Source organism: Clupea harengus, chromosome 23 (assembly GCF_900700415.2).
Source record: "Clupea harengus chromosome 23, Ch_v2.0.2, whole genome shotgun sequence".
In the NCBI taxonomy this organism is placed as follows: Eukaryota; Metazoa; Chordata; class Actinopteri; order Clupeiformes; family Clupeidae; genus Clupea; species Clupea harengus.
This window is the reverse complement of record NC_045174.1, coordinates 150237-175261: the sequence shown is the minus strand read 5'-3', so window position 1 is coordinate 175261 and position 25025 is coordinate 150237. Positions and strand designations below refer to the sequence as shown.

The following is a 25025-nucleotide window of genomic DNA, read 5'->3' as shown; positions in this document are numbered from 1 at the left end:
TGATGGGCAGGTTATTTGAGCACTTTTTAAAGAAAAAGTCAACCGTCAAACATAAATATTCACTGTCATTACAAGCCAAGACAGCTAAAAATGAGGTCCCTTTTTATCTGGAAAAAAAAACAAGATTTTGATCGTTGCTACAACGCACTCCAGATAGGATTTCATACCCACACAAACCATCACCATTAAGCCGTGATTCACTCTGTGAATGTGGGCAGTGGCTTTTAATGCAAGTAGTCAAATGGGTTCTAACAAGGAGCCCACTTTCTGACCAAAAATGGAAGCGTTTAGTGGCCGATTAGCGTCGATTACTCCCAGGATCTGGCAGATAGAGCGAGACACCAGAAATCATTGAAGTACAACCCAAGAACAGCATGATCTAAACAGCCAGCCAGAAAAACACAGCGCATAGGCAACATGGGCATGAGAAACAGAAGATGCTTTCATCGTTGTCTGTGTCTTCATTCGATTTGCCTCAATAAGCGCACAGGCAATCTGGACTCGACATGAGATGATAAAAATCCATTAAGCATATGAGCTAACCAAAACAAGAGGAGGCACACATACACCCAAATCGCGAGAATAAGAAGAGAATGGAAAAACAGAAGAGAAGTGGAAGTACATGGTTGATCATAATTTATTTTACGCTAAAATGTACAGCATTTTGTTTTTTTATTCGACTGACTAAATGATAACTCATAAATACATGACTTGTCGTAGCGTCGTATCTGTACATATGACCAGGATTGCCCACCCCGACCCTTAGACTCCGTTGCCATGGTACCAGTCACTCTGTATTGGTACAAAGGCTACAAAAAGAGTGATAGAAACAAAACACAAATACAAGTCGCTTTTTACATGCAGTTGTCTGTTAGCTTTCGTTTGGTCTATTCACAGGCTCTACACCACCTTTATGTAAAATAGAAATCCAACATTGTTTTATAAAGATAGAAAACAAATCTACACATGGAATGAAAGTGTAAATTCCAAGGCATTTTTTTTGTAAAATATCAACTTTGGACTAAATTAGGTCTCTATATCATAGTCATTTACTTTCGTTTTAATTCTGAGATCAGTCTACATTTCGAAATGTTTTGGAATTGAACTGGGTACAAACTCTGAAATATATGTGTTTTTATTATTCTGACACATCAGTCTGCATTATAAAACAGAAAGCTGCCGTGAAGAAATTTGTTACAAAAAGAGTTCAGAATTATACATACAGTACATATCAATAAAACCTTTCAAACACAAAAGAAAAAAAAAAGAAAAAAACAAAAACAAAAAAAAAACAAGGACTAAGTTTACAGGGGTGTTTTCTTTTTTGTACAGTATCAGAATTAACAAAATATAATTTGTCATCTTCTTTCCCCAGTCCAGGGAAACCTAGTGAAGGCCCAACATGTTTAAAATGGCTTGCTATTAAGCACGACACAAGTACAGTACTACTTGAATGCACTGTCACTAACATAGACTCTGTAGCATGCTAATCGTCACTTTGCAAAATAAGTCTGAATAATTTAAATGTACAAAGGCAAAAAGAGTATGGTACAAACGGACTTTTCAGCACTGTTTGACAGGTCGGCTGGAAAAGGCCATGATGTCCGCTCGCTCCGTCTGCAGCAGGCACATTTCATGGCTTCTAGGAAGCTGCTATGAGACGGTTTGCCCCTGAGGGGGAACTGGGCAACAACGCCCCCTTTAGTCCCGATCCCCCCCAGAAGGCTATTCAAATTTTTTTTTATTACCATTATTAGCTTTTTATTAAGTAAGGCTTCCAATTTCTTTTCAGAAGAAAGAAAAAAATAGCACAAATGCTTCTCTAATGTCAAAAATAACTTTCTCTCTTTATTTTATTATTTTTTTTATTTATTGTTGATTTTTCATTTTTGCATTCCTGCCAAGTGCTGGTTTTTCAGTAACTTCAAGGGGTAATGACTCAGAGACAAACAGAAAGGCAAAAGCAGTGCATCTCAAGACCATATGAACGTGTGTGTGTGTGTGTGTGTGTGTGTGTGTATATGTGTGTGTGGGGGGGGCTTCAGCTACCGCCTCATGAAAGGTCCTTTGAGAGACTGTTTGGCTATGCCCGTGGTCATGTAACCGTGGTGACCAGCCGCTGCTGCTGCGGCTGCGGAGTACATCATGTTGCCATGCGGTGGCGGCGGTGCCTGCATGGCCTGCTGCGGGTAGGGCTGACTACCCATCATGCCCATCTGCATAGGGTACTGCGGTGACTGGTTCATGTATGCGTGGTTGCCATGGTAGCCGCTGTTCATCATGGGCTGGCTCACGCGGTAGCTGTTCATGCCGTTGAGCGTCGGCACGTTTACGTTCATGGAGTTCATGGAGTTGTAGGCAGCCGCTGCGGGCATAATGTTCACGCCCATGTTGACGTGCCGCGGCATGGCACCCAGGGTGGTGCTCGGCGCCTGCATGGGCACAGACACCTGCTGCTGCTGCTGGTGGTGGTGATGGGCGTGGGGGTGGGCGTGGGCGTGGGCATGAGCGTGAGGGGGCGCGTGGTGGTGTGAAGCCGGGTGAGGGGGGTGCGCCAGCGGGGTGGACTTGGAGCGGGCGGCAGCGTGGCTCTTAGCGGAGGACACGGAGGTGCCACCGCCCACCTGCGTCTGGATCCTCTGTGACGACGGGAGCCCCATGCCAGCGGCGGCGGCCATGTTCCGCTGGAGCATCATGGGAGACGGGGTGAGGTTGGGCGTGGGGGGCGCTTGGGGCTGGGCGGGTCCGCCGGGGGCGCCGCTGTGGCCGCTGAGCTGTGAGGAGAGCGCTGCCCCGCCGCTGGCATAGGAGCTGATGGGGTGCGGGGCGTTGGTGTGGCTAAACGGCATCGGGTGCTCCATCAGCGTGTTGGTGAGCTGCTGCAGCTTGGCCAGGCTGAAGGTGGCCGAGGGCTGCCCGTAGGTGGCGCTGTACTCGCCGGGCGCCATGCGCTCATACAGGCTCAGGCCTGGCGGGCCGCCGGGCTCCCCGGCCATTTCGGCCAGCTGCATGGGGCTGGAGAAGTTGGAGGGCAGACCGCACTGCTGCTGGGGGTGAAGGCTGTGTTGGCTGTGGGGGCCGTGACTGTGGCCGTGGCCGTGGTGAGGGACGTGTTGAGCGCGCTGCGCGTGGACTGCGTGTTGGGCGTGCGTCGAGTGCTGCTGGGCGTGTTGACTCAGAGCCGCGTGCTGCCTGTGTGGGGTCTGGGGGGCGGCGTGGTGCACCAGCTGGCCGTGCTGCGCTCGCGTCGACATGTGCTGTGCATGCACCCGGTGTTGGGTCTGCGCCGGGTGTGGGGCGTGGAGCGCTTGTTGCTGCGGCCCGTGTTGAGCGTGTTGGACGTGTTGAGCGTGTTGACTGTGAGGGCCGTGTTGAGCGTGTTGAGCCTGAGTGGGATGCGAAGCGTGCGGGTTGTGTAATGCATTTTGCGGGTGGTGTGGGTGCTGAGGGTGCTGTCCGTGTTGGCTAAGGTGACTGTGCGAAACGAGTTGGCCATGGCTGTGACCGTGCGGCCCATGTTGTCCGTGCGGCCCGAGTTGGGCCACGTGGCTGTGCTGGGGGTGCTGGCCGCCGTGCTGCCCGTGCTGGGGGTGTCCGGCGTGGGGTCCGTGCTGGCTGTTGCTGGGCGGCCGCTCCACCACTACTATGCAGTTGGGCGACTTGACGCTGCCGATGCAGTGCTGGGGGGAGCTCAGGCTCCCGGGCTGCATGAGGCCGGCCATCTGCTGGCTGACCGCACAACTGCTGGGCGCCAGGCCCCCGAAGGAGCAGCTGGTCTGGGAGGACCCGGGCCCCGCTGCTGATCCTCCTCCGGGGCCCCCCGCCCCTCCACCCAGCGACGAGTCGTAGCTGCTGGGGTTCTCGTAGTTCTCCGTGGTGCTCTCGATGCTGCCCAGGTCGCTGAAGCCACTGTCCACCACCTGCTGCGAGTGGTCCGACACCGACGGCACGTCCATCATGGGGCTGGTCTCCATGGCGAGGGAGGGGACGGAGATGGGGCCCCCGCCACCACCACCACCACCACCACCACCCTGTTGCTCGGGGCTGATCTGGGTGTAGCTGCCGGCTTCCAGGATGGTGACGGTGGGGCTGCTGGCGGAGCGCACCGATTGGCTAGGGTGGGAGGAGGGGACGGAGGACATGGGGCTGCTGCGCTCCGACTGGGAGTAGTCGTCGAGTGCGGCGTGCGCTGACGCCGGCGCCGGGCTGCGCTCCAGCTGAGTGTACGTCTGCAGGCTGCGGCAGGCCTCCTGGGTCTCCACGCAGTCTGCGTACATCCCGCCGTCCTCCTGCCGCTCGGCCTCCTGGGTAAGCGACTGCACTGCCTGCGCCGTCTCGGAGTCTGTCTCCGGGCAGACGGAAGGGGGATCCGCCTGTATTGGGGGGCTGGCTGGGGGCTTCTCGACTTCCTCAACATGAGGGGGAGTACGACTTGGCTGGTTCTCCTCTTCTTCCTCATCCTCCTCATCTTCGTCCTCTGGTTCAGATTCTGCAGGAGGCTCAAAGTTGGATATTGCTGGCTCTTCTGGCTCTGGAATGCCAGGACTGCTGCAGGGTGAGGGTGCTGTGCTGTTGGGAATGACTGGCTCCTCTGGAGCAGGGACTGGGCTGCTTGGCTCGCTTGGCTCGCTGGGAGCTAAAAGATCTTGAGCGTAGTCAGGTTCCTCCTTCAGACTGGTCTGCTCGGCCGGCTCCTGCTCTTTCTCCACCACGGCGGGGTCGTTGTGACTGTCGTCTTCATCGTCCGCGTCCTGGTCCTGCTCCTCTACACGACTGGGCTGCTGTTCTTCCTCCTCCTCCTCCTCCTCATTATCATCATCCTCTTCTTCTTCTTCCTCCACCTCCTCCTCCTCCTCTTCCTCCTCCTGCTGAGCTGCAACCCGGATGGAACTTTGTATCGCCGCCTCCTCCTCCTCCTCCTCCTCTTCGTCATCCTCCTCCTCTTCCTCGTCTTGATCCTCCACGTCGTTGTCATCATCCTCCTGCTCTGGTGAGGCCGCTGACAGCTGGAGCTCCTCCTGGCCCGGCGAGCCTTCCGGGGAGCCCGGCTGGCTGGCGAGGTGCTGATCCGGGCTGGCGGGCCTGGATTGGACCCTCCCCGCATCAGTGTCCACGGATCCCGGGGCCGTGCCCGACTCGCTGGCCTCCTCCGTGATGGTTGGGGGCTCCTGTGGGTCGTCGCCCCCGCCCCCGCCCCCCAACCGGGGCTCCTCAGCAGCGATGTGGTGGTCAGCCTCCAGCGGCGTCTCGGGCGGGGTGTAGAGGTTGAGCTTGAAGCCCATTTTACATTCCTTCTTCAGTCGCCACTTCGGGGGGCCGCGCTTGACTCCTTTCGGCCAGCCCTTCTTGCGCTTGATTGGCCGGGGGATCCCCAGCTTCTTCGAGACATCAGAACCTACGAAAGAATGAGCACAAAATAAAGAAATAAATAAATAAAATCCTTTTTAGTATTCACACATCTCTGTATTGCAGGCCATGACTTGCATGCAAATTCCAAACTTTATTGCCTTATTCTCCAAGTTTACACAAAAGTCATTCTAACAAGTCATTCTTCCAGGGAAATGGCTAACAGGATATTCAATTATGGTTTGCTGCCTTTTTTTCTTCTTTCTCCCCCACTGTAAAACCCCTATTGTGCCACGGCTGAAAAGGCGTACTTGAAATGAACCAGAACCCTATTACTGTCAGACAATGGAAGTCTGCTGCGAGGGCTAAGCAATTTTGGCTCAGTCAGCGGGGTTGAAAGAAAGAAAAGGAAAAAGCCTCAGTATAATATTTCAGAACAAAAAAAAAGGTCAAATTGCCTTCGTTCCAATGTTTCCGATTGTCACTCTCCTCGTTCTTCAGCAGCCTTGGCCGACCCCTCCGTTTCTTGGTCGGTCGCACAGTGAGAGTCTCCTTCTCTTCGTCTCTGTGCTCCTCCTCCTCCTCCTCCTCTTCCTCTTCGCTCATGTCTCCTAATCGCGCAGAGCGCTCCAGGAGCGGCATGGGCCTCTCGTCCTCGGAGTTCTCAAAGGGCTCGTTCAGGACCTCTGTCGTCTCGGAGATGGTCTCCGTGGTGACACTGCTGTTGATGCGTTTGCGCTTGCGGCCGCGCTTCTTCTTGAGTGCAATGGGTTTCTGAAAGAAAATAAAAAATAAAATTAAAACCGTGAAAGATGAATCGGTGAGTCGTTGCTGAGCACGGGGTGACACGCAAACATGACACTGTAATTGCATCCCTCTTTCTCTCCGTGAAATGCTTTAGAAAACCCCAAAAATGATACTTAGCAAGAGTTCAAATTGAGGGTTCAAGCTGTGGCCTCATTACCAAGCCCTAAGACTCTCGAGAAGCCAGAGAAGTAAAAAAGAAGGAGGAGAAAAAAGAAGGAAAAAAGACGGAGGGATACACAAAAAAAAAAGAGCAAAAGCGCTGGAAGCAAACCACAGCGCTTGGGCAACTCTTCCTCTCAGCAGACTCTAGCCTCCTTTTGGAAAGCCACAAATGAGCCATGAAGCACAACCAAAACCACAAGCCATTTGAGCTGCTCTCACAACACACACACACACACACACAGTCACCAAGAGTTTGACTAAACACATGAAATGCTTTTGCTTATTTTTTCAGTAACACTTTTCTCCCATCTTTTCAAAACACAGAGAACAATATACATCATGTTAAAGGAAATAATCACCACTATCACTTCATGCTATACCGCCACAGACACTAGGTGGCAGTGTTCCAGTTCACAGACAACACTGTTGTGACTACACTGAAGGAGATGTAAACTCTCAAGTAAAAGAAAAAACACACACACACACACACACACACACACACACACACACACACACACACACACACACACACACACACACACACACACACACACACACACACACACACACAAATATTTGGTCTACTGCAGACTGTATACACCATTAATAAATACAGAAGACTAACAGTGTTGATTTAAGGCTACCGGGAAGCGTGGGTGAGGGAGGGGCAAAGTAACCCAAAATTGGAGGGTAAAGAGAGGTGACTGCTGTTTGCTTAACGCAGTCAAGCAAAATCTCAGCTAACAGAGTAGCACAGACAGCGATGATGGCAACCAAAAACACATGTTTAAATAAAAACACTGCTTTAAGCATCAGTTAAAAGACCAGCAATTTAACGTCCTCACGCCTGAAGTGAAATGGGTATTCTACTCAAGGGCTTTAGTAGTAGGTGTCATGTTCACAACATTTGGCTCTCTCAACCATGACAAATGGAAAGGGACCACAAACGAGAGAGAATTTTATAGTGAATGCTTCTGAAACTATTTTTAGCTTAATTAGCACATATTAGCATATATATAAAGCTTCAAAAAAAAAAAAAAAACATTTGTCTGAGACAAGGCTACGTAGGTTTTGTTATGTTTGGGCACCTAGACCTTCTAATGTCTCGTAAAGAAATTTCACCTGGGCTTTCCTACAGTACATTGTGTCCATTCACTTAACTGCATATTAAATGTTAAACTCTCCACCGGAACAAAAACTCATCTTGTCCGTGCCAGAGAAAAGTAGCTCATCCAAAATGTCAGCCCAGCTTCCTAAATCCGGACTAGCTGCCAATTTATAGCTTCACTGAAGCCTCACCTTCCTCTTGACCCCAAACATGGCCTGCGCTTTGGTGAGGATGGGCGGTGAGCTGTCATACTCTTCCTCATCTGCCTCTTCCTCTTCATTGTCCTCGCTGTCCTCCGAGGCCGAGCAGTGCTCCAAGTGCCGGTACGGGTTTTTGCAGCGCACCTTGGCCAGGTGCCGGCGGGCGATGTGGCTGTGGCCGGTGAACGAGTCCCTCTCTTCCTTCTCCCAGCAGCTGGCCCGTGCCGTCAGTCGCTCCGCCTGTTAGCAGAACAGAGCAGTGTTGGGAGAATGAATGGGAGCAGGGGAGAAACTGACATACAAGCTGTTGCAGTGTCAGAATTAAGAACCTGATGAGCAACCCCCATTGAGAGAGAGAGAGAGAGAGAGAGTGTATGTGAGAGAGAGAGAGAGTGTATGTGAGAGAGAGAGAGATTCCCGCCTGCATAAATATTCCGATGAGCGTTTTTAATAAATGTTTCCCCTAACCAGGGGAGATTGCTGAGTCTTGATTAGATGCTTGTCACAGCGAAGGAGTCGTGTTAAACAACCATGGGAAGATCACATTTCATGGAATATTTAGGACTAATTATGTTGCGCAAGCGGATGCGAGCAATTTTGCACATCATTAGACGTTTACTGACAGCACCACACGCCTAAACGTCTAATGGTCTCTAACTAATCAAACCAAACAACATTTCGCATTGGCGACGAAACAAGTGCGGGGAAAAAAGAACTCCATAATAGCGGTGCTCCACGCAAACAGGATTCTTTTCAGGACGTTGGGATTTTAAAAGCAGGTGTTGATGCGCCGTGTTTAAAATGAGGCTAAATGCAATTAGCAGGGAATGTTGTATGCATGCTCATAAAAGTAATGAGGCGAGCAAGTCTATAAAAATGGAGTCGACATGTGGCTCTGTTTCGGGGCGTTTCCTAAAGGGGGGGGAAGCGCTTTGATGTGTTCGCTGCGGTTGGTCTCATGAGGTGCTTTGTGAGGTGACTCAGGAGTGATTGTGGGGTGAGACTGTGTTCACGTCTGCGTGTGTGTGTGTGTGTGTGTGTGTGCGCATACATCATGTGAAGACATGGTTCTGTGTGCGTGTGTGCGTGTGTTTCTGTGAATGCATGTTACTCACATACATCACGTGCAGACGTGTGTGTGTGTGTGTGTGTGTGTGTGTGTGTGTGTGTGATTGCAAGTTGCACACGTACGTCCATCTCAGCCTCGCGTTCTTCCTCCGACAGCACGATGTTCACCGCAACCGTGGGCGACCATCGCAGATAGGCGGGATCGACCTCGTTGGCCCGTGGGCAAGCCCTCAGCCGCTCCATGTGTTCATGGATCAGGTCATCTCTGCGTACGATCACAAACCTGGACAAATCGGATCAATAAGGTTTCAGCTACTCAATGGGATCTGCACTATACTATATTAAAGTATAGGTAGTATAGGGTCGATATATTACACATCAAATAAATATAGTGGCAACACTTGCCCATCACATTCATAATTGAAATTACATCAGAGCAGTTAGCCTCCTAACATACATTCTTCTTGGGTGCGATCCAAAAATGTATACGGGGTGTTTGTGTGAGGGGAAGGGAGTAGCGTCAACAAGGCAATCTAGGCATCAACACATTTCTTTAGAAAACCACTCCTCCTTCCTTCCTGGGTCAAGACACTTCTTTAGAAAACCACTCCTCCTTCCTTCCTGGGTCAAGACCCTTCTTTAGAAAACCACTACCCCTTCCTTCCTGGGTCAAAACACTTCTTTGCCAGAGGATGAGATTGCTGATGGACTTGCCCAACCCTGTGGGCGAACCTTCCTCCACACAAACGACACACACACACGCACAAACGACACACACACACACACACACACACACACACACCTGCCGTGGCGCTTGTCGATCATGCTGAGCTGTTGTAGTGTGTCGGCGATGTCGTGCGGACACATGCCCGTGGCCCGGATCAGGCCCTTGACGCTGAGGCGGCGGTCAGCCAGTGCGTGCAGCTGCTCCAGCAGGACACTGCGCCAGTACGCCCAGTAGGATAAGCGGCCCAGATCCGACAGCGGCTTCTCCGGGGAGCCCGCCTGTCCTTCCCGCCGCGAGAGAAGGTAACCTGGGAGGAGGGGAGACCGAAAAAGGAAAGAAAGAAATAGAGCGAGAGAAAGAAAAGGGAAACGGAGAAAGAAAGGCAAAGAGCGAGCGAGGGAGGGACAAGAGACAAGGGAGAAAGAGAGGAACACATCATGACGAACAGAATGATGCAGACACACACACACTCTGGCATGGTGTAGACACAAGATTTGGGCCATTCTTTACAATGCATTAAGACATTTCCTACTAAGAAAAATATATGATGAAAAAAAGACACGGGAAAGGAAAAGAAACACATTTGTTCGTGAGGTGACATGAATCGGCCTCCTGAAAGCATTCCATTTCCACCTTCAAAGGGTGGGGGGTGGGGGGAGCGAGGATGAGAGGCAATCTGTTCTCTCTCCTTCAGCCTGTCGGATGGTATGATACATGCTGGCAAGGGCAACAGAGAGGGTGTGTGGGGGACGGGTGAGAGGAAAAAAAAGAAAGAAAGAAAGAAAGAAAGAAAGAAAGAAAGAAGAGGAGAGAGAGAGGCTGGGGGGATAAATAGCGAACTAGCAGCTGGACGGCATCGCTCCGAAGAGTCTGCGTGTGCGAGAGAGACAATGAACGGGAGCGCCCACATGTTTAATAATAATATAACGGGGGAAGCCACTTCTATCAGTAATTTGTCTCCTAACAGGCCAGTCAAGGGTCATCCATTACCTGCAGCGTGAAATTAATTAAACGTCTTTTAAATGTGTGGCGCCGCTCAAAAACCGAGAGCGAGGGGAAACCGCACGAGCGAATCTAATCAAAATAAACAGCTAAAGCACAGCCATACAGCCCAAGCAGGACATCGTTGTCCCCCCCCCCCTCCCCTCTCCTCTCTCTCTCTCGTGTAATTAGGCCGGTGTTTACTCAATCGGCGGAGAGGAACGAACCGCACAGGGGGATCACCCATGCAAAGAGAGAGAGGAGGGGGAGAGACATCGCTCTGGGTCATCTTTAATGTGTAAGCACTGACTAAATCATTAGCTTTGTATGTACAAATAAATCAGGCGTAATTGTGGAGTTGTGTCCTGGTGGGTTTGGCTCAGCGGGGCAAAGCGTGGCACTACCAAGGTCACACCACACCCGTTCAATGCACCGTATGAAGGCGAAGCGCGTTAAAAAGCATCTTTACCGTTACGGAACATTAAAATTCTTCTTCCGTAATACACACATACACGAAGGAACAGCTCTAGTCTCAGTAACACCTCTACACACAGGTAAGCCGCGGTATAGCATACAGCGGCGCTACCTGCCGCCTACGTGTGTACACTAACAAAAAGCCAAACCAGAAGACAACAAAAGGCTTCCTCTGCCACAGTCCGACGAGAGCGGCGTAATCCAGAGAGCTCAACTTCACTGGCCGCCGTTCCCCCCCGAAACGGCTTTGGGAGGCAGCTGAGAGCTCTCGGCACTCATCTCCTGCTAATCTCTCCCTTTGTCATCGGCACACACTCAATATCTCTGATGATCCCGTCCTCCTTTTAAGTGTTTCTCTCTCTCTCTCTCTCTCTCTCTCTCTCTCCCCTTCTCTCCACATTTCTCAATGGTGTGTGTGAGCCTCTCTCCTTCTCTCCACATTTCTCAATGGTGTGTGTGTGTGTGTGTGTGTGTGTGTGTGTGTGTGAGCCTCCTTCTCATCATCATCATGTCTCTCTGAAAAGGCCTAACTGCCTAATGTGTCATTACATCTCCGCAAGAACACACACACACACACACACACACACACACACACACACACGATTCTCACAATCCTTAAGGAGAAGTGGAGTGCCAAAGCCAACAAAAGAAATGAGACCACCTCAAAAAGACGAAAAGAAAAGAAAGACACACAAATAGCTCTTGCCATCATGACTACATTGTTCCATTCTTCCCCTCAAAAATCCAGAACGACACGCAGAAAATACATTTGACAATTAGAACACGGGGAACCCGCTCTGTATGCAACGTGGAAACAATGGCCTTCGCCAATTAACCACATTTGCATGTGCTCGGCATCCACATTCTGGGAGAAAAACAAGGAAGGAGCATGTCATTGGCTTTGCACGTTTAATCGCCCGACCACAGAAGAGATTTAAAGGGCCTTTAATAAATCGTGTGACCGCACTAAAAGCGAAGAGGTGGCTGGATGGGAGGGGAAGGGGGGGTAGTGAGGGGGGTAGGGTGGGGAGGTGGTAGGACGATATCAAGTTCTCAAAGGCATTAGGCAACTTACTGAAATCAATGAGGAGGCGTCCGAAGCCCTGCCTTTGGTACTGGGGCATGATCATTATGCAGGAGACATTGTACTTCTGCTGGCAAAGCTTTTCCTGTGGGAAGGAGAAACAGATCAAGAGTGTCAAAGCTCTGCTGAAGCCGGCAATATATTGCACCTGCCACTGTCCTTGTCTCGTGCACGTGCAGACGCACACACACACACACACTCCCACACACACACACACACACACACACTCCCACACACAGACACACACTCGCGCACACACACACTCCCACACACATACTTGCGCACGCGCGCGCACACACACACACACACACACACACACACACACACACACACACACACACACACACACACACACACACACACACACACACACACACACACACACACACAGACAGTGGGTTTACTCTCTCTTGTGTGTAGACAGAGAGACAGATAGGCAGTCAGACAGGCGCACACACACAGACATCCAGATGACATATCTGCATATTTGTTTTGATTTTAAGAAAGAAAGTTTACAATGGCACGGACTGCGAGGAGACAGAGTTTAATCACACAGAAGAAAGTGCCGGGAACTGACCGCCAACAAGCCAAGATTGCGGATATCAAAGAACAATATCATCCAACAACTTCATAAAACCCTCGGCGCGCAATTTATTAACATCAGCTATCTTTCCACTCGGTGTGCGCACGCGCGCGGGGGAAGTTCTGTGCTCGTACCTTTGAGAAATAGCCAACGAGATGACAGCCGTTTTCATCATTTTTTGTGAGAACGTAGAAGAGAAAGGGCTCCACGTCGTAATACAGCGTCTTGTGGTCCAGGAAAAGCTTGGCAAGCAGGCAGAGGTTTTGGCAATAGATCTTGCTCACGTTGCCATCAACCTGGTCAGGAGGGAAAAAATGAATAAAAAGAGCAAAAGGAAAAGGAATCAGGACAAAAAAACAAAAAAAAAAAAAAACACACACAACCATATAAAAATGAGAAAGATTCATATCTAAACACCCAGCAACCAAAGAAAGTGATCCCAGCCAGACTGGGCAGACAGACAGGGCCCTCTACTAAGCCCCTTATAAGCAGAGGAGCAGAGAGGCAGAGAGGCAGAGAGGGAGAGAGAGAGAAAGATGAAAGACGGGTCTGTTCTGAGAGGAGCGGAGCTGACCTCGAACACAGAGAGGTCAGCCTTGCGGTAGATCTCGTTGGCAGGCGGGTGGAACCAGCCGCACTTCTTGACGTGCCGCTGCAGGATGTTCTTGCTCCGCATGTACTTCAGGCAGAACTCGCACAGGTACAGCTTGTGTAACCTGCAAAAGAATGCAAAAACAATGAGGACAACACCAGCTGAGTGTTATTAAGGGCAGTGGATATTATTAACTATGATAAAAGACAGTAATGACAAACAGTATTGCTCTGCTCGGAGCCATAAAACAGGTTTGTACCGGGAGTATTCAGGCGGGTAAGGTGAGGAGTACCACGTTTGGATCTCGTACTTTCCAAACTCAATGACCGCAGGGCTGCGGCCCGAGCAGTCTGTGCTGTTCATACTCCCAGTTCTCTGCAGAGAGAGAGAGAGAGAGAGAGAGAGAGACACACACAGCAATAAAAAGACATCAGTCTGGAAGTGACTCAGGAAGCCCACAGATGGCATCTCCAAATGATCCATGGGAAAGAGACTTCCACGGGTTTATAATTCACCCATAAAACAGGCCCATGAGCACTGGCACAACACAGCATGAATGGAGAGCAGCCAGCAACCCACTTCCACAATGGAAATTCATTTATTTCTCGCATTAAAAGGTTTTTAATTTTCATATTCTTGCAGAATCCATAGAAACTCCCCCCATTAAATCAAATGCATATTAAATATCTTAAACTACAGGGTGGAGGTCACAGGGGTTTGTAAGATGAGTGCAGCTGTATTTTTCTGTAAGTAAACATACTGTCAAAATTAACATTTCTAAAGAGGACTTACTAAAAAAAAAACTCTATATACACACTTTGACTAAAGATTAATTTTGGAATGGAAAACCCATATAAGCTTAAGGAGTAACTGCTACAAGGTTTCTTTGGTTTCTGAAGTTCAGCACCATTGCTGTAACACAGTCCTCCAACTAAAACAGTTTGCAGTCCCAAATGGTGACACATGATGTTGAATATTGCCAACACTAACTACCACTAAGTATTTTTTCTCTCTCTGTGACACATGGGTCGAAAAATGGGCCATTCTGCCCACAGAGGACTTTGGATGAGCCACCGAATTCCACTACCTGGTGACCAGGCCTGGCAGCCGTAAAGAAAATGAGATGAAATGTAAAAGGTTGACCCTGGAGTGGGTGTGCTCTGTAACCTACGCTATTCACATTTATTGATCATTAGTGTGGGCCCATCCACACGCCCATTCAAGTCTGTGTTCCCACTCTGCCTCACCTGTGCGGAGAGCTCCTGGACCCGCCTGAAGATCTCCACGTCCTCCTCGCTCACATGCTCTCTGGCCACAGCCACAGGCTGCTCCTCCGACCTCTGGGGGGCGCTGCTCTCTGCACCTGTCACAGTTTGCAGGAAGCAGGTCAGTGCCAGACTTACACCTCATTACATCCCAAATACACCCTTATGCATGTCGACGTCTAGTAAGGCGTCTAGTCCTACCCTTTAAGGCGCTCTGAGATGTTTTGTGCCTTACTGGCTCCTTCTGTTCAATGACAGTGATACTGCCTATGATGTTCTCAAACTATAAACATATATTTATGATGCTTAAAATATCTGTATTAGTAAGTATACAAAATGTTCACATAAGAAAGCGTTTCATATCAAAAAGACTGGATTAGCTTTCAAACACTTGCTTAAATAAAATAATTAAACAAAATAGGGATAAAAGTATTTACATCTCATCTAAACACGAAAGCGATCATTCAGTTGATGAAAACAACATTAAAAGGGGACAGACACGGACCTAGCATGCTTTAAGTGTGTGTGTGTGCCTCTGTGTAGGCAATGTGTGCACAACTGCATGCATGGATGGCTAAGAGTTGAAATTACATCAGCACCACAAGCCCACTTCTTCCTCTTGGAGAAAAAAAGAAAAAAAAGAAAAGAAGAGAAAACCAGATCTCTTAAGAACCCACAGAGATGGGGGAGTTGTGGCCCCCCTAGACAGCTCACTTAACAGCGGAAAAGCCAGGGCCAATTCCCTCTCATTAGAAGCCCAATTAAGGCCTGTAATCACATTAAACCTGTTAAACGTCAGGGCAGGCTGCTTGGGTGCGGATGAGCAGGAAGCTTTGAGATGAGGTGAAGCTGGAGGACGGTGTGAAGCTGGGAGTGGGATGAAGCAGCACAGGTTATTTATGACGGCATTGCTGGTAGTTAGATGGTGCTAGCGATGGGCTAATGTAGCAGGCTCGCGCTGCATGAGGAGGTATGGGCGCCATGCATTTGGAGAAAAGCCCATAGCGGAGAAAGGGAGGAGGAAGAAGAAGAGGAGGAGGAGGAGGAGGAGGAGGAGGAGGAGGAGGAGGAGGAGGAGGAGCTTGGCAGATTTTAAACAGCCACTACGGAATCAAAAGAGAACAGATCATCGGAAAAAAAACGTCAAGATCAAACGAAAAGAAAAAAACCGGGAAATCAAATTCAGAGGTGGAGGATTAGTCATAAACACACATTCTGCTGCATGTTAAGAAAAAGAAATAATGAAACCATAAAAGCCAATAGTAAAAATAAAAAAGTAAGAGTAGTTTCCTCTATACTGAGCACAGAGGGTTATGAGGGTGTGTGTGAGCGAGAGAGAGAGAGAGAAGAGTGAGAGCGAGAGAGAGCGAGCAAGCCAGCGACAAGCCGAAAAGGGGTTATGTGGTTATTCTGTGCTGGACGACACGCAGCTGTTCTGGGCAGTAGCTGGGGAGGTGGGAGAAGGTGGGAGGTGGTTTCGGGGGCCGTTGCTTACCATCGAAGCTCTCGGGTTTAACTTGTCCGCCGGTCACTGCGCCCTTTGCTGGCGAGGGGCCCCCCTTCTGAGTGGGCACTTTATATTTTAACCTGCCTAGCAAGCGGTGCTTTTTCAGGAAGGCGCTACGTCTGAAATGGCCGACCGCCTTAAAGGGGCGGCCCCGGGGTAAGGGGTGGGAGGCTGGTCTGTTCTTTATGGTGCTTGGTCTCTGTCCTAGAGCCTGGGGATTAGGGGGTTGGGAGTGGGGGTCGGGCTCAGGATGGGTCTGGGACTTCCGATGCGCTCGCCTGGGCTCGGCGTAGCACAGGAGTCCCTTTTTGCGCGATTGTCCCTGAGCGGCGAAGATGTGGGAGAGTCCGTCAAACAGGCCCTTGAGCTGACTGCTGCTCGACAGGCTGCCCACAGACGGGGCACTCGACTGGCTCGACGAACTGTGGGGGGACCCCGGCGGCCTGTGCGAGTCTGGGAGGCTGAGACGAGGGGCCAGGGAGGGAGGGGACGGAGTCGGGGTCTGACACTCGGCACTGGGGAAGCAAGCCATCCCTGTGGCGGTGCCGTCTCCTGCCGCTGCCGCCGGGGCCGTCAACGCACCGAACTCGAGGAAGGACTCCGAGTAAGGGCATGGCTGGGGGTGAGTGGGGAGGAGGCCCTTACGCGGTCGCCCGGCGTGAGCATGTGAGGGGTGGTCGGGGTGGTCGGGGTCAGCCCGCGTCCTCCGGCCCCTGGGCGAGGGGGTGAAAAACCTGGAGAGGCCGTCGATGAGGCCACGGGGTCTCTTGTGCGGGGGGTCATGCGCAGCGGGCGAGGCCGCGGAAGTGGTGGCGCTCGGGGTGGGCTGGGTGGTCGTGAACGGACACGGAGTGAGGGGGGCGGTGGAGGACAAGGAGGGAGAAGAGGAAGTGGAGGAGGAGGCGGAGGAAGAGGAGGAGGAGGAGGAGGAGGAGGGGGGAGGGGTGGTGACGTGGGAGCCAGGGGCTGCCCAGCGGGGTTCTACAGCAGCCAGTCTGCCTCGGGTGTCCTTCACAGATGCGGCATGAGCAGATGAGGGTGTGGTACAGACTGTGATCTTTTGACCCCTACCAGGTGACCCCCTTCCTGCCAGCGCAATCTCAGAGCCATCGCCCCCGGTAACAGACCTGCAGGGGGAGACAGGATGTCATTTGAGGAAACACCTGGAGACACTGCTCTTGTTTCACAAATTAACTTCACAAGTTCTGATAAAACTGACATGTTTAACCTAACAGACCTAGATGGTGACGACTATGTGAACTCTTGTGCCTTTCAGCCGATTCACCACATGACCCCGACCCCAACACATTGCACTAATAACTTCTAAACTGATAACATCTTTGTGTTGAGTCACCATTTTAACTGTAACTGCAACTGTTTTTATACTTTCATACCAAATAAGGTATGTTCTGTGGATTCAGTAATCACTCACATTCTTTGCTTGAATTTCTTCCGCGGCCGTCCTACGGGCTTTGCGTATCGCCGCCGGATCTGGTCGGCTTTTCGGTGCAGCAGCAGCTTGCTGCCTCCCCTCGGCCTGCACACCTGACAGACCCACGTTCCTGGAGACGGAGACACACACGCACACACTAATGTTTAGGTTTTGATCAATTAAGATAACATCCAGAGACACATCTGCAAATTTGCCTTAAACCTAAACCAATACCAAACCCGATGATTTATAACATTAAGTTGCTAAGCACACAAGTGTACACAAGAGCACACAGATCTAGAACAAAACAAAACAAAACTAAACCTCCACCCTCCTTCTCTCCCTTAAGCTCCAATACACAGGCCTAGAATGTTTCCATTTTGCGTGTGGATTTATGACACATAGGTATTGTGAGCATCGCTCTGGGCCTCTGTGCTGTAATCCTGAGATAGTGAGGGTCCCGCGGGAAAGAAGCAGGGGAGAGAATCATTCGACATGCACGCAAAAAAAGCATCCAATAAGACATCACTGCATCGTCTGACAGGCCCAGGAGGCGATAGATAAAGGAAGTGTTTAAACTGATGACAGGGAGGGATGCAAGCCTCTGAAGTGTGTGTGTGTGTGTGTTTGGCGGGGGGGGTGGTGGTGGGGTGAGATGGTGTTGGGGAATTGTCCTCCTTACCTTTTGGCATTCTAGAGATTGGAGGGTCGCAGCACTCCATGTGGAAACCCCGATCGCAGGAATCGCAGAAAAGCATCTCGTCCTGAAAGGGAAATGGGAAAGGTTAGCCTATGCGCTTTGTGTGTGCGTGACAGACAGAGAGAGAGAGAGAGAGAGAGGTCCTGCTGGGAGTCTCCGTTTCAAAAAGAGAAGGCTTTCCAGGAATCACTCCGATACAGCAGACTGAATGAACAGGTGCTGAGAGAGGAGCTGTGAGGCAATTGTTACATTCCGTACAGCTGGGCAAAATCCGACGCTACACGACACGAGTTCGGAACAGCCAGTTAACAAATGTTGTTTGTGCTAAATACCACGTCAAGTACTTGTGAAGATACTGGACTATGTGTGCAAAAGTCTATAAAAGACAAAGCTTGTGATGAAAGGCGCCCTCTCGGGAGAATCCATACATCAAAAAAAGCAGGAGACTTCAGGAAAAGAACAAAAAGATGGGAGTATCTCGACAGGTGTCAACTTACCGCATTTTTGCCCTGTATTCGACACGAGCTGCACGTCTTGCACTCGATGCACTGCCATCTAAGGGCCTTCACGTTGGCCGTCAGATCGGTCGAGAACTTCAGACAGGAGGGATGGCCTGTGAGGACGAGAAGCGGTCTTAGTAACTGCTGTTCTCCGCAACACTCAAAAGACGCATGTAACCAGACACATTTAGCCTCAAAAAACTTGCCGTGAACTTAGCCTCAAAAACCTGTCTGACAAACTGTGGCCTTCCAATATTATCTGATGGTACGCGACTGCCGATAGCCTTTCAGAGCTTTCCTCGTCATAACACTTCATAATACAACAAGCCGAGAACTGCCGTCTCAATTTTTCCTTCTCGTTGTTCATGGAACATTTCATTTCTTGTTATTATCATTTGTTTTTTTGGGGGGGTTTTACTCAGTTTTATCATTTTCCATATTGCTACATTGCTATACTCCTTTTCAATCGTCTTACTCTCTGCAGTTTTTTGTATCCATCCTCACTGAGACACTCTTAGAATTGCCACTGTGCACAACATTCGCCTCGCCTCTGAGAGCACTCATAGAGAACACAGGCCCAGAGGAAGTCATATCCCTTCCTCTTCCTCTGCACCAGCTAAAGGTGAGAAAAATGAGTGTCGTCAACAAGCTCTATTGTCCAAATCCTTCCTCCCTCCCCCTCTTTCTCTCGGTCTGTTACACACACACACACACACACACACACACACACACACACACACACACACACACACACACATTCAAACCCATGTCTAAACCACAGTGTGATGACACAGGAGCGACTAATGAAGGATAATTTGATCTTAATGAGGCACAAATGGTGGCAGTGTAAACTGTGTAATGATGGAAGAGCAATGAAAGTCATGTAACAGCTCACTCTGACATACATACATACATACATACATACATACATACATACATACACTACACACAGACACACACACACACACACACACACACACACACACACACCCCTTCATGCTCAGTGGTAACACAACCACAGCTGTTTTAAAGTGTTCTAACACACTGTACACACCACCCCGCTCTAATGAAAACCAACTCGAAGGCCACTTAGTCAAATTCACAAGCAATACAAATGTCACCGCAAGGAATGATTCCTCCTGACATTTAAAATAATTGTTCCACACAAATGACTCCTTTAACATAGGTAATTTTATGGTGAGGTGGATAATTTGGTCTGGAACAAAAAAAAAAGGAAGAGAGAAAATGCCACGATGCGCTGCAGCAAATGGATGACCTTTCACCTCTCGGCTTGCTTCCCTCTCGCACTTAAAACCAGCCACGGCTAACGTTGGCCCGTCTCACTGTTGGCCACTGTAGAAGTGCAAGGCGCTTTGTAGCTAGCGCTGACATTAGCTGCACATTACAAGCGGTTATCCACCGCCTAACTACAATTACCTTAAATCCAACCATGTTCAGAGGAGTCGTATAATGACATCTACCTAGTCCCCCCCAAGAGAAGAGAAGAGAAGACAAAAAGAGGAGAGAGCGAGAGGTAAAGATATTGAGACTGAATGCAGGGAGAGGGGACATGAAAGAGTGACACTAAAGACAGACGACACTAAACAAGCACAGCCTAATATTTACTGACTTAGTCAGGCACACCATATCCAGGCTTCACCATGTCCCATGGGGCCACTAGCCTGCTAATTGTCCTTGGCGTCTCCTAACCTGCCTAGCAACACCCACAAACCAGCACCCATCCCCCTGTATGGATGGATGAGGTGATGACACTGGACATCTCTCTGACGGCGGTTAGTGATTTGCAGGAGCCTTACCGCTGCTTCCACAGTCCGCGCAGGAGAGCAGGTCCTCGGGCCTCTTGTCCCGGTTGGACTCCTTGGTTCCCAGACAGAAGCTGCAGATGGGAATAGGGTCAGCCCGAGTCTGAGGGGAAAGAGAAAGAACCGGAAAAACAAGGTCAAACTTCAGGGACAGGCATTCATTCATTTGCAGTATGGGTTACGTGAGGCAAAATATAAAAACGTATACAGCCACACACATGATTAAAAGATGCAGTCCGCGATTTAGTTACGTGAAAGGTTGTTGATATTTGAGCTCAACAGCCTATCAAATTACACCCGTCCCTTCCATCCTCCTTAAGAACTATGTTGATTGGCTGTGATCGTTTATGGCTCGTAATCAAACCATTATGATTGTTTCTTATTTACAGAGCCAGGACTGTGCATGAGACACCAGAGTGTTGTTGAGCACAGACACTGAACAAACAGACAGCTAGAGGACCGGAAGGGGCTATTAGCGGAGTTTTTTTTTTACAAAAACTGTATGTGATAAAAAAATAATAATAATAACGCAGATTGCACCTTTAACTTTAAATTATAACCTTGAGCTGTCTGCAAATCAACCTTATTGCTACTGCCAGCAATGTTAAAACGTTCTGGGTCAGCCTGCTTTCAAGCCAAGCTGTCTTACATGACCATGTCAATAGCAGTTTATGCAGGCAATAAGCAAATATGTTTGGCACAAAATGGCTCAAGATACCCTGAGCAATCAGACATTCCTCAACAGTGAAGCACCAATTAAATGAAGTCTGAAAGATGCCCAGTGTGCCACAATGACACTCCATCTTATCCGGTAAATCAGGAGAAAGGATGCCATAATCATAGTTTAAGGGCTTAATAATACTCAGCAGCTTACACAACAGTCTAAAGGGATTAGCAGGCCTGTAATCAAATTACTTGTAATAATAAAAGCAACATTTCACCGAGCACACCATTGTTTCACCGAGTCACGTTAGGCCTGTTCAGCTAATTAGAGTGTGAGAAGAATGCCGTGCCCTGTATCTTCAGACAAAAATAAGTCTTTGGCCTATTCCACTCAGGGGGAAACAAAAAAGAAAATGTCTTTATGAGGAATTATTTTTCCAGAGGATTGAATAAACAAAGTTTCACACAAGATATCTGCAGTGCTTGTGTCTGAAGAGCAGCCAATGGTGTCTCACACTCTCCTTCTGTCTTTCTTTCTTTCTTTCCTTTTCTCTTTCTTTCTTTTATTCTTCCTTCCTTCCTTCCTTCCTTCCTCCCTCCCTCCCTCCCTCCCTCCCTCTCCAGCAACTAGCCTACGCTGTGTGTGTGACACTGTGCATCAGTGGGTTGGCCTAGCAGGGTGTTTGCTACCGCTTGATCTGGTGAAACACACCACTGACTTCAGCTAGCCTTCCCAACAGCCCGGGATCAGGGCCTTGCTGTTGTAGCAGTAGCAGTAGTAGTAGTAGTAGTAGTAGTAGTAGTAGTAGTAGTAGCAGTAGCAGCAGTAGTAGTATTAGTAGTAGCAGTAGCAGTAGTAACAGTAGCAGTAGTAGTAGCAGTAGTAGCAGTAGCAGTAGTAGTAGTAGTAGCAGTAGTAGTAGTAGTAGCAGTAGCAGTAGTGGCAGTAGCAGTAGTAGTAGCAGTAGTAGTAGTAGTAGTATTAGTAGTAGCAGTAGCAGTAGTAACAGTAGCAGTAGTAGTAGCAGTAGTAGCAGTAGTAGTAGTAGTAGCAGTAGTAGTAGTAGTAGCAGTAGCAGTAGTGGCAGTAGTAGCAGCAGTAGTAGTAGGGGTAGCAGTAGCAATAGTGGCAGTAGCAATAGTAGGGGTAGAAAGAGGGCCAGCAGTAAGCGCTTCATCAAGTGATTGTTAAACCGTAATTTAGCCGGATTCTGCCCCCTCCCTTCCCTTCCTTTTCCCTTCCTTCACCTGGCCCACTGCCTCAGCTCCATCGAGCGCCGTCGCATGAGGAAGCAGTTTAAGGGCCCCCAATCAATGTCCACTCCATTTCTTAACGCTCCTCATCAATAGCGCAAGTGGGACGCAGCGCTGCGCGAAGCCAAGCTGGCGATTGCTGCCACGGATACTCTCCCATCCCCGACCCCCAGAAGACGGCATGGACCCCCAGAGTTTATCTGACCTCGATTGAGTACGGGTTTTCGGAAACAACTAGACCACAGCACAAACATTCTGAACTGCCTAAGTAGGTGCCACCTTTGCCCTGCGATCCAGCAACTCTGGGACTGGCCCCAAAACCAGGCTTGAGAACACACTCTCAGAGCAAGGATGGGTGAAACCGACCTGACGGTACAATGCACAGAAACAGACACAAGTCAAGTCAGAAACAAGTGTACTATGGCAATATCAACCAAAACAACCCCATTGCCACCAAAACACGAGGTGAAGTTTCAAAAGACTGCCTCTGCCGCCGACCCAAACCAGACACCAGACAGAGGTCCCGAGGAATACCCCGCCCCGCACCCATTCTGACAACTCTTCCATTCTTCAGCACAAACAGGACCAAAATCATGAAGCACAAACCCGGAGCAGCGACATCACCAAGACCATTGTACACAAGTAAAAACAAAAACAAAGAAGTGAAACACACAGAGTATACATTCAGGGCCTGGAGGGTCATGTGACCTTCCAAGAGGGTTTCCGGTTAGACGGCTCACAAGGGTTGGCAATTGTCTAATCACATTCAATCGACATGACTGGTGTTCATTAAAGTATCATAGCCCTTTTAAGGGTTTCCCCAAATAAAAGCCTCACTTACGAACCCATGGCAACATAGAGTGGATGGTGAATATCAGGACGCCCTCGCACAGCTAAGGTCCTTCAGCCAGGTTAGATCAGTTCAGTGCCATTTACAACGCAGACGTCTCTTTCTTTGGCCAATTTTGGCCGCCAAACATCCCTTTTGTCAGACAAGACCAAGCAAACAGCACCCAACACAGGGGCTCTGTGGACACAGAGCTCTTGAACGAGATGATGTTCCGTGTCTTTGTTTGGACGTTTCCACGGTAACCACAAGAGTGGCATAGACTAGAGGATGATATCGGGCACCAATTATATACTTGGCCATTGTGAAACTGTATGTCAATGGCGTCAGATAAGAGCATTCAAAAAGCGTCTGACGAGCTTATCGCATAATGATGATTTTTATGTGTGGATATAGTCTAGACACATTTAGTGACTCGCTACAGTACCATAAAAGACTGCTGTGCAAGAATCATTTCAGATTAAACTACCTATGACTCAACAAAATCAGTCCGTAAATCCCTAATAATGTCCCTACAAATTCTATGGATCATATTGCATAAACAAGTATGAACTAAAAATAATATGGTGGCAGTTTCCCCTGGCGATTTTCTCCGGCAAAAAGCACATTTTCATGGTTGTAACACTGACCAAAAAAAAAAAAAAACCCACACACTCTGATCAAAGATTTGCCTGGTTAACAATTAGCTACCTAAATTCTCCAATTAAAAACTGCAATGATCAATTGGGGAAAGAAATTAAAAGGGCATTTGTTTCCTCTGGGGCAATTTCAAATCAGCTTATCACTCTCAATCCATCCTAAGCTAGCCAAGCAATTAGAATTACTTTTATTAAGAAAGTCAAGTGATTGAGGGGAGCGGGAGTGAATGTGTGTGTGCGTGTGCGTGCGTGTGCGTGTGCGTGTGCGTGTGTTTGCGGGAAGTGGGGGGTCTCCTTGATATTAGGGTTTCCTGTTGGGCTCACTTTATCCACCACGAGCCTCAAGGCCAATTAGTCCTAAATATTTAACTAGGCAGCTTCATTTGTCCTCCTTCTCTTAATCCCAGTAATAAAGAGTCCCCATTATTCTTCCATGCAGTAAATTGGAATAGGTCTTCAGGCTCAGCCACACCTCGTGTGGAAATATGTGCGTTTCCAAAAGGAACAGGACAAGCCAACCCCAAAAATATGTCAGCTATGTGGAATCCACAAGCCATCAGAAGAGGCAAACACAAACAAAAAAAATGTCCCTCTCCATTTTCCTTGCACTCACACACACAATCAGGTCCCTCCTTTCTTCAGCTATCCCTTCTGTCAAATAAAGAACTAGGTCAGAGGGCCTACTGTAAAAGGCTGAAGACAAGGCTGGCGGGGCTACAGGAGCCTACACTCTTTCATTAAGCAGGCCTCTCTCTATACCATGTGTTTCTCATTCTCTCATCTCTCTTATGACGGAAGATAAACGACCTGTGCACCTCCACAGAAAGAAAAGCACGCCAGATGATTTCCCAGACACAGCACGGCTGGAATGGTGACCCCTCGCATGCCAGGAGGGGGGTGAAATAGCCAATACGGGCAATTAGGGTTGCCTACCCTCTTTGGCCTTGCCGACTTAACTGGCCACCAAACTTTCCGAGCTGGTGGAGCTCGCGCGTCACGTGGGCAGTCTTGGCTGGTTGCCAAGAGAACTAACATTCTTGGGACTGGCTGAAGGTATGCTCTCCCATGCCAACACGTGGCTTTATGAGGTGGGCTAGGGCCTTGAGTTTGCACTGGAGCCTATATGATGAAAAGGGACACCTAATAAAACTAAAAAAAAAAAAACGACATAATGTTTTCTGGCTATGCTGTGGGCTAATGACTATGCCTGCTTTTCTTTAGGAAGTGAAGGCAAAAGACCAGGGGCAGCTGTATTAAAAAAAAG

The 25025-nt window shown here is 49.1% G+C and overlaps 1 protein-coding gene across 1 annotated transcript; it reads right to left on the bottom strand.

The window, feature by feature from the left end:
- Positions 1-619: 619 nt before the first annotated feature.
- On the bottom strand, positions 620-21563 carry LOC105912896 (histone acetyltransferase KAT6B). Its single transcript, XM_031560630.2, has 15 exons — positions 20354-21563; positions 18534-18649; positions 18019-18100; positions 17337-17466; positions 16976-17031; positions 14380-14495; positions 13392-13507; positions 13115-13256; positions 12675-12836; positions 11949-12042; positions 9494-9725; positions 8815-8974; positions 7615-7863; positions 5805-6120; positions 620-5395 (listed from the first exon to the last, which is right to left on the bottom strand). The coding sequence occupies exons 1-15, from the start codon at positions 20523-20525 to the stop codon at positions 2046-2048; spliced, it is 5493 nt and encodes a 1830-aa protein (XP_031416490.1). The 5' UTR covers positions 20526-21563; the 3' UTR covers positions 620-2045.
- Between the last annotated feature and the right edge of the window lie 3462 nt (positions 21564-25025).

Excerpts from the sequence above, each read along its gene's own strand:
- LOC105912896 (XM_031560630.2), bottom strand. The coding sequence starts at position 20,525 with ATGAATGAATGCCTGTCCCTGAAGTTTGACCTTGTTTTTCCGGTTCTT. Across the intron at positions 12,043-12,674 it reads TCGTTGGCTATTTCTCAAAG|GAAAAGCTTTGCCAGCAGAA; the intron begins GTACGAGCACAG and ends TCCTTCCCACAG. Across the intron at positions 5,396-5,804 it reads TCGGAAACATTGGAACGAAG|GTTCTGATGTCTCGAAGAAG; the intron begins GCAATTTGACCT and ends ATTCTTTCGTAG.